This window comes from Saccopteryx leptura, chromosome 4 (assembly GCF_036850995.1).
Source record: "Saccopteryx leptura isolate mSacLep1 chromosome 4, mSacLep1_pri_phased_curated, whole genome shotgun sequence".
Classification (NCBI taxonomy): domain Eukaryota; kingdom Metazoa; phylum Chordata; class Mammalia; order Chiroptera; family Emballonuridae; genus Saccopteryx; species Saccopteryx leptura.
In genome coordinates this window covers 72,282,801-72,299,204 of record NC_089506.1, presented here as the reverse complement: position 1 = coordinate 72,299,204, position 16,404 = coordinate 72,282,801, and the positions used below count along the sequence as shown (strand labels likewise).

The 16,404-nt window shown below is 41.2% G+C and overlaps 1 protein-coding gene across 16 annotated transcripts in view; it reads right to left on the bottom strand.

Annotated features, from left to right (window-relative positions):
- Positions 1 to 15,986, bottom strand: part of MYCBP2 (MYC binding protein 2) — a 334,178-nt gene extending 318,192 nt beyond the window's left edge. For 8 of the 16 annotated variants that reach the window (XM_066380736.1, XM_066380739.1, XM_066380740.1 and 5 more), the window contains exon 1: positions 14,783 to 15,985. In XM_066380736.1, the coding sequence (XP_066236833.1) occupies positions 14,783 to 15,090 (308 nt within the window). In that variant the 5' untranslated portion in view covers positions 15,091 to 15,985. Of the gene's footprint in view, positions 1 to 14,782 lie in introns of all 16 variants that reach the window. The other 8 variants (XM_066380742.1, XM_066380750.1, XM_066380741.1 and 5 more) reach the window with 2 other exon arrangements.
- Positions 15,987 to 16,404: the final 418 nt, after the last annotated feature.

The window sequence follows — 16,404 nt, the reverse complement described above, 5'->3', positions numbered from 1 at the left end:
ATATATGCAAGCAGTTCAGCCCAGGCTTCTCCTCGAAATGCAGTTTGTGTGAGACGGTGCTGTGCAGAAATGGCTGGAGGCTTTGTTTTCTTTTTCTGTATGTTCTTTTAATTTGAGCCCACACTTCAATTTTAAATCAGCTCAACTAGCCTAACCTGTGGTGGTGCAGTAGATAAAGCATCAACCTGGAACACCAAAGTCGCCGGTTCGAAACCCTGGGCTTGCCCTATCAAGGCAGATATGTAAGTTGATGCTTCCTGCTCCTTCCCCCTTTCCTCCCTCCCTCTCTCTCTCTCTCTCTCTCTCCCTTCTCTAAAATGAATAAAGTCTTAAAACATTAAAAATAGTAATAAAAATAAATCAGCTCAACTAGCAGTTTTCCCATTTCTCTTCTGAAAGGAAAAACTTAAAATTATCATGCTGACTGGAATTTTAAATATGTGGTTTTAATAATCATCATCATAACAGCAGCACCAACTTTACTAAGCACTTAATCACATATAGGCACAATGTCCTTTCAATACCGATAAGGTTGCAACTAAAGAAACAGACAAAAAATACTAATTAACTTACCAAACCGAGACAGAAAGGGTAGAACTGGGATTGAACTAAGGCAGTCTGCCTCCACAGCAGATTTAGCCACTGGGCTATAGTTTTTCCCAAGTGCAATGTTATACTGCCATTTACACATGGAATTGATCAAATACTCTATTCATTTCCTGCACATCCCCTTCCCCAACTGAATGTTCTAATTTTGATTGGTTCATTCATACAAACTATATTTACTCAGCCACTGAATAAATTATTTATTTCCACATTCAACAAAGTCATTGAGACCAAATATTAGAGCAATAACATGATACTTGCCTTTTCTTTAAGTCTCCAAACTCCATCTGCCTCCTCTCAGCAAAAATCAGTAACTAATATTTAACAGCACTTAATGTGCCAAGCTCTTTACATATGGACTCATTTAATCTATAAAAACAATCCTCATTATCTCCATTCTACATACAAGAAAACAAAGGGAAAAACAAAAGCAAAATAAGCAAATGGGACAACAGACTGAAAAGCTTTTGCACAGCAAAGAAAACCATATGAAAAGACATCTACAGAATGGGAGAAAATAACTATGTCATGTATCTCATAAGGGTTTAATATTCAAAATATTACACACACACGTTCAACTCAATAACAACAAAAAAATCAATCTGATTGAAGAATTCCAAAGAAGCCAAAATACACATGGCCAACAGACACATGAAAAGGTGTTCAACATGACTAATCATCAGTAAAATGCAAATTAAAATTACAATGAAATATCACCTTACACCTATTGGAAGTGGATTAAAACTTAACTTGGGAACAATCATCTTGAAAAACCAACTTTGGACAAAACTAAGAGGAATCTATAACCAAGCATCACCAAAGAAACCACACTGAGAGTGGTAGGAAGGGTGGAGACGAAGAAAGGGCTGCCCTGCTCCCAGGAGCAAGCGGCGGCCTGGAGGGACTCTCATGGGTGTGGGGAGTAAGGGGTTGCCCAAAGAGTTGTTGGTCCTCAGCCTCAGGACCAGAGCCCCAGCTTAGAGTCCGAGAGACTAGAAGAGGTATACGGACAGTATTTAGCTGAGATAAGAGCCGGGTTACTGTTTGCAAGAGGAAGACAGAACTCTCAGACACAGGTTCCATCTTAAAGGGACTGCGCAGACAACCTCGTTCACAGCCACTTACCTGGGGCTCCGGGTCGGGGAGTGCTGAGAGGACTGGAGTAGCAAGAGTAGAGTGTAATCTTGGAGGCACAGGGAGAGACACTCTGGGAGACAGCCACCCTAACCCCTGTGCTGCTGAGTCACTCCCCAAACCCAAAGTAGCCATTTTTCCTGGGAGAAGCAAAACCAGCAAAGGAAAGCAAATAACCCCCCAACATCGGAGGCTCTCCTACTCCAGTCAGAGCAAAGAGTTGCTCAGAAGAAGGGGGTGAATAAGGGACACAGGTTTTGAGTGAAGAGGTTTGGGCTACACCACCCACCCACACTGCTGAGTACCTTCAACTGCAGCAGCGGTGGTGAGGTTGTGCTGGCAGGTGCATGTGCCCGCCCGTGGCAACAGACGCAGCAGCAGACCACATGCCCAGCAGTGCCCATAGCCAAACGCCCAAGGCAGCTGTGACAGGGGCAGGTGGACAGGCAGACCACATCTCAGGAACACGGAGGCTACACCCACTGGCCAAGATTAGGAGTGCAGGTGATATTTACAACAACACCTGGGCCCAGCAGAGGCAGCCACAAATTCTGGATCGCCAGTAGCTCCAAGAAGGTTGCTAGGGGCCAGTCACAGACAGTGACATGCACTGGTCTGTGCCAGGTTCCAGCCAGGGAGGTCTAGGGCTGGCACATCCAGTGGCCAGATATGGAGAGCATCAGCTACGGACTTAACAACCCTAGTTAGAGTAGTATCTTAAGGAAGGGCTCCTCACACCTGACCCAGCTAAGGCATAGAAACCACCAACACAAATAGCAAAAAGAGCAGTAGCAGCAGACAAGTAGCCCACAGCAGATTACAAACAACAACTGATGCCAACCCAAGATCTAGAAACAACACAACTGGAAGCTGGAGGCAGACAACACCAACCCCATACTCAGCTAGGTACACAAACAGCACATCAAAAGGAGCAATCTATACACAGACAAAATGGGAAGACAGAGAAATGCTATCCAAATGAATCAACAAGAGGAATCTCCAGAAAAAGAACTGAATGAGATGGAAATAACCAAGATATGGAATGCAGAGTTTAAAATAATGATTGTTAGGATACTCAAGGATCTTAGTGCAACAATGGATAGACATAATGAGCACCTAAATAGATAGCAAGCTTCAAAAAGGACATTGAAATCATAAAAAAGAATCAGTCAGAAATGAAAAATACAATATCAGAAATGAAGACTACACTAGAAGGAATTAAAAGCAGGCTGGATGAAGCAGAGGATTAAATCAGCAATTTAGAGGACAAGATAAATGAAAGCATGGAAGCAGAACAGCAAAAAGAAAAGAGGATCAAAAAGTCTGAGGAAACTCAGAGCTCTCTTTACAAATGAAAAGAAACAACATCCGCATCATAAAGTTTCCTGAAGGAGAAGAGAAAGAACAAGGGATAGAGAACCTAACTGAAGAAATTATAGCTGAAAACTTCACTAAATAGATGAAGGAAAAAGTCACACAAGTTCAAGAAGCACAAAGAGTCCCATTAAAGAGGAACCTAAAGAGACCTACACCAAGACACATCATAATTAAAATACCAAAGTTAAGAGATAAAGAAAGAATATTAAAAGCTGCAAGAGAAAAGTAGTCAATCACCTACAAAGGATCACCCATAAGGATGACATCCAACTTTTCAAAAGAAACACTTGAGGCCAGAAGGGAATGTCAGGAAATATTCAAAGTAATGCAAAACAAGAGCCTACAACCAAGACTTCTTTATCAAACAAGGCTATCATTTAAAATTGGAGAAATAAAAAGCTTCCCAGACAAAAAAATCAACCCCAAGGAATTCATTACAACCAAACCAATGTTGCAAGAAATGTTAAGGGGCCGGTTGTAAACAGAATAATGGGGTAAAAAATCTAGAGAAAGAGAAATGTAGTGTTAAAATATAAAATGGAAATAACTATATGTCAATAATAACCTTAAATGTAAATGGATTAAATGTTCCAAAAGACATAGGGTAGCTGAGTGGATAAGAAAACAGGACCCATACATATGCTATCTATAAGAAACCCACCTCAAAACAAGATACACATAGACTGAAAGAGATGGAAAAAAATATTTCATGCAAATAGAAATGAAAAAATAGTTGGGGTAGCAATACTTATATCTGACAAAATAGACTTTAAACAAAGACTATAGTGCCTGACCAGGCGGTGGCACAGTGGATAGAGCATCGGACTGGTTTGCAGAAGGACCCAGGTTCGAGACCCCAAGGTTGCCAGCTTGAGCATGGGCTCATCTGGCTTGAGCAAGGAAAAAAAAAAAAAAAGCTCATCAGCTTGGACCCAAGGTCGCTGGCTCGAGCAAGGGGTTACTCGGTCTGCTGAAGGCCCACGGACAAGGCACATATGAGAAAGCAATCTATGAACAACTAAGGTGTGGCAACAAAAAACTGATGATTGATGCTTCTCATCTCTCTCCATTCCTGTCTGTCTATCCCTATCTATCCCTCTCTCTGACTTTTCTGTCCCTGAAAAAAAACAAAACAAAGGCTATAGTAAGAGATAAAGAAGGTCACTACATAATGATAAAGGGAGCAATCCAACAGGAAGATATAACCATTATAAATATCTATGCACCTAATATGGGAGCACCTAAATATATAAAGCAGATTTTGATGGACATAAAGGGCAAGATCAATAGCAATACTATAATAATAGGGGATTTCAATACCCCACTAACATCACTAGATAGAGCCTCAAGAAAAAAATTTACAAAGAAACAGCAGTCTTAACACACTAGATCAACTGGATTTAATAGGTATCTTCAGAACCTTTCACCCTAAAGCAGTAGAATATACATTCTTTTCAAGTGCTCATGGTACATACTCTAGGATAGACCACATATCAGGACACAAGATGAGTCTCAGTAAATATAGGAAGACTAAAATCATATCAAGCATCTTCTCTAATCACAAGAGCATGAAACTAGAAATCAACTACAAGAGAAAAACTGAAAAACATTCAAACACTTGGAGACTAAATAGCACATTATTAAATAACAAATGGGTTAACAATGAGATCAAGGAAGAAATCAAAATTTTCCTTGAAACAAATGAAAATGAACATACAAGACTTCAAAATTTATGGGACACAGCAAAAGCAGTACTGAGAGGGATGTTCACAGATTACAGGCATACCGTAAGAAGCTAGAAAAAGCTCAAATTAACAACTTAATCCTGCATCTAAAAGAACTAGAAAAAGAACAGCAAGTAAACACAGAGGAAGTAGAAGAAAGGAAATAATAAAGATCAGAGCAGAAATAAATGACATAGAGGCTAAAGAAACAATACAGAAGATTAATGAAACCAAGAGCTGGTTCTTTGAAAAGGTAAACAAGATTGATGAACCTTTAACCAGACTCATCAAGAAAAAAAGAGAGAGGACTCAAATAAAATTAGAAATGAGAATGGAGAAGTAACAATTGACAGCAGAAATACAAAGGATTGTAAGAAAATACTATGAAGAACTGCATGCCAAAAAATTAGACAACCTAGGTGAAATGGACAAATTCCTTGAAATATATAATCTTTCAAAAATCAATCTAGAAGAATCAGAAAACCTAAACAGACCAATTACACCAAATGAGATTAAAACAGTTATCAAAACACTCCCAACAAACAAAAGTCCTGGGCCAGATGGCTTCACAGGTGAATTCTACGAAATATTCAAAGAATTCCTATCCTTCCCAAGCTATTTTAAAAAATTCAACAGAGGAAAGACTTCCAAGCTCCTTTTATGAGGCGAGCATAATCCTCATTCCAAAACCAGGCAAAGACACTACAAAGAAAGAAAACTATAAGCCAATATGCCTGATGAACTCAGATGCTAAAATTCTCAACAAAATATAAGCAACTGGATCCAGCAATACATGAAAAAAATCATACATCATGATCAAGTGGGATTTATTCTGGGGAGCCAAAACTAGTACAATATTCACAAATCAATCAATGTGATTCATCACAAAACAAAAGAATTATAAAAATTACATGACAATATCAATATATTCAGAAAAAGCATCTGATAATATCCAGCACCCATTTATGATAAAAACTCTCAGCAAAATGGGAATACAGGGAACATACCTCAACATGATAAAGGCCATTTATGACAGGCCCACAGCCAACATCATACTCAATGGGCAAAAATTAAAAGCAATCCCCTTAAAATCAGGAACAAGGCAGGAGTGCCCCCTTTCACCACTCTTGTTCAACAGAGTTTTGGAAGTCCTAGCCACAGCAATCAGACAAAAAGAAGAAATAAAAGGCATCCAAATTGAACAAGAAGTAAAGCTACCATTATTTGCTAATAACATGATACTGTACATAGAAAACCTTAAAGTCTTAGTCAAAAAACCACTGAACCTAATAAATGAATTCAGCAAGGTGGCAAGATATAAAATTAATATTCAGAAATCAAAGGCATTTTTATACAACAACAATGAACTGTCTCAAAGAGAAATTAAGAAAACAATCCCCTTCACTACTGCAACAACAAAATAAAATACAGTGGTACCTTGAGATATGAACAGACCAACATACACATTTTTTAAGATACGAGCTGCTACTAGGTCCGTATTTTTGTTCGAGATCCAAGCGAAATTCCAAGATATGAGTCATGATTCAGGAAGCTGCTGCTAGTTGACACGTTGGCGCACAGGTCCAGTATCGGCAGTTTGATGTACAAGTTGACTGGCTTATGAGCTCGGTTACAGAAAAAATTAAATTCGTATCTCAAGTACCACTGTACCTAGGAATAAATTTAACCAAGGAGGTTAAAGACTTGTACTCGAAAATTATAAAACATTGATAAAAGAAATCAAGGAAGATACAAACAAGTGAAAGCATATACCATGTTCATGAACAGGAAAAATAAACATCATTAAAATGTCTATATTACCCAAAGCAATCTATAAATTCAATACAATTCCTATTAAAATACCTAACTGCATACTTCAAAGATATAGAACAAATATTCCAAAAATTTACATGGAACCAAAAAAGAACTCAGATAGCCTCAGCAATTTTGAAATAGAAGAATAAAGTGGGAGGTATCACACTTCCTGATATCAAGTTATACTACAAGGTCACTGTACTCAAACAGCTTGGTACTGGCATAAGAACAGGCATATAGATCAATGGAACAGAACAGAGAACCCAGAAACAAACCCGCAACTTTATGGACAATTGATATTTGACAAAGGAGGTAAGAGCATACAATGGAGTAAGACAGTCTCTTTAACAAATGGTGTTGGGAAAACTAGACAGGTACTTGCAAAAAAATGAAACTAGACCACCAACTTACACCATTCACAAAAATAAACTCAAAATGGATAAAAGACTTAAATATAAATCGTGAAACCATAATCACCTTGAAAGAAAACATAGGCAGTAAGCTCTCTGACATCTCTCACAGCAATGTATTTGCTGATTTATCTCCACGGGCAAGGGAAATAAAGGACAGGATGAACAAATGGGACTATATCAAACTAAAAAGCTTCTGCACAGCTAAAGACAATATGAACAAAATAAAAAGACAAACCACACAATGGGAGAACATATTCAACAATACATCTGATGCAGGGGTCGTCAACTTTTTATAAAAACCGCCCACTTTTGCAGCGCTGGTCAACCTGGTCCCTACCGCCCACTAGTGGGCAGTCCAGCTTTCATGGTGGGCCAATCGCAGCGCTGTTTGGTTGCGCGGTAGGGACCAGGTTGACCAGCACTGCAAAAGAGGGCGGTTTTTATAAAAAGTTTGAAGACCCCTGGAAGGGGTTAATAACCAAAATTTATAAAGAACTAGTAAAACTCAACATCAGGAAGGTAAACAATCCAATCAAAAAATGGGCAAAAGAAATGAACAGACACTTCTCCAAAGAGGACATACAAATGGCTAATAGGCATATGAAAAAATGTTCAACATCACTAATCATTAGAGAAATGCAAATTAAAACCACAATGAGATACCACCTCACACCTGTCAGAATGGTGCTCATCAACAAAACAACATATAATATAATAAGTGCTGGTGAGGGTGTGAAGAAAAGGGAACCCTCCTGCACTGCTGGTGGGAATGCAGACTGGTGCAGCCACTGTGGAAAACAGTATGGAGATTCCTCAAAAAATTAAAAATGGAACTGCCTTTTGACCCAGCTATCCCACTTTTAGGACTACATCCTAAGAATACCAAATCACTGAATCAAAAGAAGAAATGTGGCCCTGGCCGGTTGGCTCAGCAGTAGAGCGTCGGCCTAGCGTGCGGAGGACCCGGTTTCGATTCCCGGCCAGGGCACACAGGAGAAGCACCCATTTGCTTCTCCACCCCTCCGCCGCGCCTTCCTCTCTGTCTCTCTCTTCCCCTCCCGCAGCCAAGGCTCCATTGGAGCAAAGATGGCCCAGGCGCTGGGGATGGCTCTGTGGCCTCTGCCTCAGGCGCTAGAGTGGCTCTGGTCGCAACATGGCGACGCCCAGGATGGGCAGAGCATCCCCCCCTGGTGGGCAGAGCGTTGCCCCATGGTGGGAGTGCCGGGTGGATCCCGGTCGGGCGAATGCAGGAGTCTGTCTGACTGTCTCTCCCTGTTTCCAGCTTCAGAAAAAAATGGAAGGAAGGAAGGAAGGAAGGAAGGAAGGAAGGAAGGAAGGAAGGAAGGAAGGAAGGAAGGAAGGAAGGAAGGAAGGAAGGAAGGAAGGAAGGAAGGAAGGAAGGAAGGAAGGAAGGAAGGAAGGAAGGAAGGAAGGAAGGAAGGAAGGAAGGAAGGAAGGAAGGAAGGAAGGAAGGAAGGAAGGAAGGAAGGAAGGAAGGAAGGAAGGAAGGAAGGAAGGAAGGAAGGAAGGAAGGAAGGAAGGAAGGAAGGAAGGAAGGAAGGAAGGAAGGAAGGAAGGAAGGAAGGAAGGAAGGAAGGAAGGAAGGAAGGAAGGAAGGAAGGAAGGAAGGAAGGAAGGAAGGAAGGAAGGAAGGAAGGAAGGAAGGAAGGAAGGAAGGAAGGAAGGAAGGAAGGAAGGAAGGAAGGAAGGAAGGAAGGAAGGAAGGAAAGAAATGCACCCCTATGTTTATTGCAGCATTGTTACAATAGCGAAGATCTGGAAACAGCCCAAGTGTCCGTCAGTGGACGAGTGGATTAAAAAGCTGTGATACATATACACAATGGAATATTACGTGGCTGTGAAAAAGAAGGAAATCTTATGTTTTGCTACAACGTGGATGGACCTGGACACTATTATGCTAAGTGAAATAAGCCAGGCAGAGAAAGAAAAATATCATATGACCTCACTCTTTTGAGGAATCTAATGAATAATGTGAACTAAGGAATGGAATAGAGGCAGAGGCGGAATCAAAGGGACCAGAGGGAAAGGGGATGAGAGGATGAAATCAGAGAAAGGAAAGTGATTAGTGAAATTACATTTACATAACACGTTGGTATAGAGCAGGGGTCTCAAACTCAACTCAGCATGTGGGCCGCAGAGCAAGATCACAGCCCTTCAGCGGGCCACACTAGGTCTACAAAAGGCAACTGTTACGCAACACTTTTCTCGCTGCAGTTGAAAACAAAAAAAAATCAGTACAACAAGCACAATCGTACGTGCAGTTTACTCAGTGTCACCAAACGACCAGAAACTGTAGTTCGCATCACAACTGCTGTTAACTAAGCTAATATCTAGCTAGGATGCTAGAGAAATGAAAAATACAAGTAGGCCCCTAGGCTTACTTAATTTTATCCAAAATATTTTGAACTTCGTGGATTAGTCTGCGGGCCGTACAAAATTGTTCGGCGGGCCGCATGCGGCCCGCGGGCTGTGAGTTTGAGACCCCTGGTATAGAGAGCAGGACAGCAAATTCTGGAGGGAAGGGGGTAAGGCATTGGGGGAGGGGGAAAGGGAGTGTTGAGGGGAACACAGGGGTAAGGGATGGAGATATATCCGGTGGGACACTTTAATTTATTTAAACACAATAAATTAAAATCAATAAAAATTTAAAATAAATTAATTAAATGTAAACCTAGTAAAATAAAAATAAAAGGTATTTTAACAAAAAAAAAATAGATAAAAGATAACTGTGGGTGAGGATGTGGAGAAAAATGAACCCTGTGCACTGCTGGTGGGATTGTAAACAGTATAACAAACTGTTTTCCATTATGAAAAACAGTATGGACATTCCTCAGAAAATAAGAGTAGAACTACCACGTGATCCTGCAATTGTACTTCTGGATATTTATTCAAAAGAAAATAAAAACAGCCTGACCATGTGGTGGCGCAGTGGATAGAGCATCAGACTGGGATGTGCAGGACCCATGTTTCAAACCTCAAGGTTGCCAGCTTGAGCTTGGGCTCATCTGGTTTGAGCCAGGCTCACCAGCTCAAGCTTGCTTAAGCAAGGAGTCATTCGTTCTGCTGTAGCCCGCCACCCCGGACAAGGCACATATGAGAAAGCAATCAATGAACAACTAAGGTGGCGCAACCAAGAATTGAAGCTTCTCATCCCTCTCCCTTCCGGTCTGTTTGGCCCTATCTGTCCCTCTCTCTGTCTCTGTCTCAAAATAAAATTAAAAAACAAAAACAAAAATACTAACTCAGAAAGACATCTACACCCCAATGTTCTTTGCAGCATTATAACAGCCAAGACATGGAAGCAACTTAAGTGCTCATCAATGCATGAATGAAGAAAATGTGGTATTATATATACAATGAAATATTTAACCATAAAAAGAAGTAAATCTTGCCATTTGCAACACCGTAGACAAGGTTTTAAGGGCATGATGCTACATGAAATAAAACAGAAGAAAGATAAATACTGTATGACCTCACTCACATGTGAAATCTGAAAAAAAAAACAAAAAACAAACTCATAGATACGGAGAACAGATTGGTAGTTGCCGGAAGGGAATGGGAGTGGGCCAGGGAGGGGAGATTGAGGAAAATGGGTGAAGATGGTCCAAAGGTACAAACTTCCAGGTATAAAATTTATAAATAAGTCATGAAGTTGCAATGTACAGCATGATGACTACAGTTAATAATACAATATTGTACACATATTTTAAAGCGCTGAGAATAAACTGTAAAAGTTTTCATCACAAGAAAAAATATAACTGTGTGGTAATGGATGTTAACTGAACATGTTATGGTGATTTATTTCACAACATATACAAAAATGGAATTATTATGTTGTATACCTGAAACTAATATAATGCTATACACCAATTACATCTCAATTTTTAAAAAAAATTTTTAATGAAGGCACAGAAGTTATGTAATACACACAAGGTCACACAGCTAAAAAGTGGCAGTCAAGATTTAAAACCAATGGAGCTTTAGAGGACAACCTCCCAACCACTCCCTTCACCAGAATGCCATCAAAGTCATTAATGCCTTTAGGCTACCTTCCCTCAACTTCTCTACTGTACATCTAAAACGGACGGGAACCTATGGCTCACAAGCCAGATGTGGCTCTTTTGATGGCTGCATCTGGCTCGCAGACAAATCTTTAATTAAAAAAATAATGTTAAAAATATAAAACATTCTCATGTATTACAATCCATTCATTTCCTACCACTCATGTTCATGGTTGTGGATGGCTGGAGCCAATCACAGCTGTCCTCCGGGACAACATCAAATTTTTATTGGATAATGCTTAATGCAGGGGTCCCCAAACTACGGCCCTCCGGCAGCATGTGGCCCCCTGAGGGCATTTATCTGGCCCCTGCCGCATTTCCGGAAGGGGCACCTCTTTCATTGGTGGTCAGTGAGAGGAGCATAGTTCCCATTGAAATACTATACTGGGTCAGTTTGTTGATTTAAATATACTTGTTCTTTATTTTAAATATTGTATTTGTTCCCGTTTTGTTTTTTTACTTTAAAATAAGATATGTGCAGTGTGCATAGAGATTTGTTCATAGTTTTTTTATAGTCTGGCCCTCCGACGGTCTGAGGGACAGTGAACTGGCCCCCTGGGTAAAAAGTTTGGGGACCCCTGGCTTAACGTATGCGGGTCGTTTTATGGCTCTCATGGAATTACATTTTAAAATATGTGGCGTTCATGGCTCTCTCAGCCAAAGAAGTTCCTGACCCCTGATCTAAAACATAATCCACAGTAATTAACTCATTCAATGCTGACTGATAACTACCTCGCCTTTTATTCCTTAAAACACAAGCTTGTTCTCACCTCAGAGTCGTTATTATAATTTCCTAAAAGACTCCTCCTCTAGACCTGCTTTCCCATCATGAATCAACCTCAATGTCAATTCCCAAGAAACCACCCTATCTAAAATAGCCTCCCCACTACAAACTGTCTATCACATTAATTTTCTTCATAGTTACTTATCACTATCAGATATTATCAGTTGTTTATTTCTCCCCACTGGAGTGGAAGTTCCTAGAGAGGAGCGACCTTGTCTATCCTGCTCACTGCTGTATCTTCTGCACCTAAAACAGTGCGTGGCCCACCATAGGCACGTGGTATTTACAGAATGGATGCCAGATACTGTGCTAAATATTTGAGTTACCAAAATAAATACAACATAATTCTTACCCTCAATAAACTCCTAATTTTTATATTTATACTTCCCTCCTCCTAACATTTTTCAACAGCTAATGTCTTCTGTCATCTTAATCCAGCCTCTGAGATCTCTTTGACCTTTATCCATCACATATACCTCTCTCATTTCTTTAATTTCTCCTTCTACCCATTACCTCAACATCTCCCACTGACACCTCACATCTTTCTACTGTGACCACTTCCTCAAAAAGTATTCAGTGACCTGGAGAGTGTTCTCACTTACTCCAGCATTTAACACTGCTGTGGCCTTTCAATCCACTTTCTTAGGACCAGAGGTGCTATTATCTCATGCTTCTCTTATTTTTATCTTTTTTAAGCTTTCTTTACTGTCTCCTTTCTCTCATTGTTTAAACTTCATGCTCACTAGAGCTTCATCTTCTATTCTTGCTCCATTCTGTCTCTGAAATACTTTCATACAGATAGTATCACTCATTCCTAGCTCCAGTTCCCCAAACATATTTAATAAAAAATGTGATTAAATTTCTAAGCAAATTCTCTATAATGAATAGTTGCAGGCTAAAACTTAGAAAAAACAAGGTGAACAATAATAAACAACAATGTTCTGAACAAGCAGTAGAGGGTTATATACAAATTAAGGCAGGTTTCCATGAATACTTCTTGAAATGCTTGAACTAATTCCTCATTAATTTTAACTGACAGCTTGTACAAAAATGGGTCAAAGACTAAAAATCACTCACAAGTTTTATATCTGTGGTTAACCTATATTAATTTTGTCTAAAACTTCAATTCTAGCTATCTAGAAACTGTATTATTACATAAGTATAGCAGTAAGAAGTTAAAGTGGAATCATACCAATCACAAGTTATTGTATAAGTCGGGAAGTAACATACAAAATAAATTCAAATTCCTTGACAGAGCTTTGTAAAGATGTACCTACAGTGCCATAATTTAGAGAATCACAGCTCAAAATTATCAGAGAAAACTGTCTAATAAGGTTTTGTGTTCTTTTCAAAACCATTATCAGGAAACTGACTTGTGCCACTGAGACCTTCAGCTTAGATAGAAAAAGGTAGTTACACACATTTATATCCATACAACAAACTACTCATGTGCCCTATACAGTAAACAATTACAGATATGAGAAGGCTGGTTTACCCCCAAAAAGTGTGAACAAAGCTCCACTTTTACAACTCTCTGCAACAGATAAGAGCCACAGTACATAGTGATAAAACTCCAAATACCTGACTTACAGCCCACCTTTTCATAATGGGAGAAAATGTGACATCTGGTTATTGCCTAACAAACTGCACATTCAAATACAGTAAACTCTGTAACATTTAACAAAATCCTACAATGCTTTCCCCATTTCCCCACGTACTGCAATTAGCTATAAGAAAAAAGATGATGCCAACTCCCAAATACCACTGTCAAAGCCAAGCTGGTGAAACAAGTCAGTCACCATCCTTCAGGGTGCGTGGCAGGCAAAGGCATGGAAGAGATAACAATAGAAGAGCTCTCAGCAGAAAAGACACCCATATTTTAAGAAAAAGAAAATGGAAGTGATTTAACATCTTCTACATCAAAGAAGGTGAAGATACAATCAGTCTAAGAAGAGACCCAGGAACTACTCAAATTTTCGATAGTTGGTGGCAGCTGAACACTATCAGCTGTCATATTCTTAAGTTCTTCAGCATTCCCCTTTTCCCCACAAAACCCTTCAACACTAAAGGCTGTAAGTGACAGAGGAAACAGAACACAAGATGAAGGGAAATGGCTGATGGAACATCAGAACACAAGAGCAGCTGCAACCACGTTTTTGAAGACCAGTTATCAAAGTACAGCTCTAAAGATCTGAATCAGACACCTTTCACATCCATATAAATCTCTATCTGCATCCCTTTTGTTTAATTCTCTTAAATTACCATATAAATAACCCAGGCTTATTACCTGGAACGCACCATAAATATAAATATATTAATATATACGAATACACAAACGTATATAAACACTATGCCTAATCTATTCCACTCTACCTCTAGGTGAAAGGCGTATCTGGCAGATTTTATGGGAGGTGGAAAGAGGAGAATGGAATGTCATGGGGGACTGGAGAGTGAGAAATACGTGCAAACACTGTTGCGACAGACACTGGAGACGCCACTGCCCTCATCACTCTTGTAAATTCTCTTATGTATTACACGCTTGCCTTTTACCCATCCCTCCTCCTTCCTCAACAATACACACACGTGTCGTAACGGTTACGACGTAACCGACCCGCACCATTACCTTTTCCAGACTCCACTCTCCCAACCTCACTAACCACCCACGAAGACATAACATTAAGAGCAGAAACTGCTGCCACCGCACCCTCCTATCTCAGTGTTTCTAGCACAGCGCGGCGAGCCCTCGCTGAAAGGTAGCTCAGTCCATACGTACGTCGACACGCGCGCACACACGCACACAGGCGCGCATGCCGCGTGTGGCGCAAGGAAGGGCACCGGTAGACGCACCTGGAGGCCGAGTGTCCAGCGCTGCCGCCCCCCTGGTCCCTGTCACTGAGCGCAGCTGTGTAAATCCTCCGGTAGCGGTCGGCCAGGGCCCGGCCTGACAGCAGCAGCTGGTAGTGACCCCGGGAGTCCGCGGCAGGCAGCCCCAGCCCCAGCCCCAGCCCCGCGGCTGCCACGGAGCCCTCAGGAGCCGGCATGAACAGCGCCCCCGGCGCCGGGAAGGAAGAGATGGTGGCGGCTGGGAAGAATCCGTCCCCGCCGGGCCCCGAGGAGGAGGCGGCGGGGGAGGCATTAGCTGCGCACATCATCATCCTCGCCGCCGCCGCCGCTGCCTGGTGCCCGCAGGCCAACAGGCAGACACGCGCGCGCTCACACACAGACAGCCCTTTTCCAACGACGGCGGCTCCGGCGGTGGCCTCTCGCTCCAGCAGTCGGGAGACTACAAAGACAGCGACGACCTTCTCCGCCTCCTCCTTCTTCTTTTCCTCCTCCCTCCCGTACCACCCTCGCCGCTACTGGGGCCGCTCATCTAACACCGCCACCTCGGAAGTCTGAGGAGGAGGCGGTGCCGCCGCTGCTGCTGCCGCCGCCGCCGCTCTCACCACCCGGACTACCCGCAGTGGGAAGCTGCTGGCTGCACTGGGCATGCGCCACTCCGTGCACATGCTCAGTAACTCCAGCCTGTCTCGCTCCCCACCCCCTCCCCGCCGCCACTCCCTCAGCTTCAGGGCTTTGGGTGTGGGGCGGTGGAGCCAAACGGCATCAGAAAGAAATCCACTTCTCCGGGTTTTACTTGCAGCCTGAGGAAGAGTAAGGAAAGTGCTAGGCGTGCTGTTAACTACAGGCATTCGGCTTCAGGTAATGGGTTCCCTTCAGGTGGAAGAACTGGGATCTGAAAGGAGAGGCAATGTGCCAACCCTCAGAATATGAGTGTTACGTACTCGTACTCCTGCTGCCTCTCCCCAAAGTGTGTGCTGCCAACATGAAGATTCACCATGAACAGTGCTGGTTAATTCAAAATTCAAGGCATAGAAGACCAGCCAAATTAGAAGTCCTTTGGCAATCTTATTTTGGAGTTTTTGTCCTTAGGATTTAATTCTCTTTAAAATAACTTTTACTTACAAAAGACAAGTTAATAAATTCGTGCATTTTTTTTCTCTATAAAGGTATAGTTCACAGTTATTAAAGTATTCACAAGCCAGTTATTCCTAAATTCTTGTTCTCAACATTTACATCAGAGCCAAATCTTAACACAATTATACTTTTCTTAAATACTGTTTTATGGAGTCCACACTCATCCTAAAAGTGCATTCTTATCTATTGAGGGTTTTCACTTAGTGGCTTATCTTTTTCTGTCCAGACTTGTATTACTGAAGATAATTCTGGAATATGGCCTAAACTTATAATTGTTACTATGTCTGTATAATATTTGGAAATGTCATATCTTTCAAAGATATTATCATTGTTATCTATAAAATGTAACATTTTCTGAGTCCTCTATTCCAAGCTATTCTACTAACCCCTTTTAAGTAAATGTTCTAGAAATATATTTGTCAACGCACCCTGATTTCTAGTATTATTCTTTTGACTCTCAATTTGAGGAGTATAAATTTATGCTCCTGACA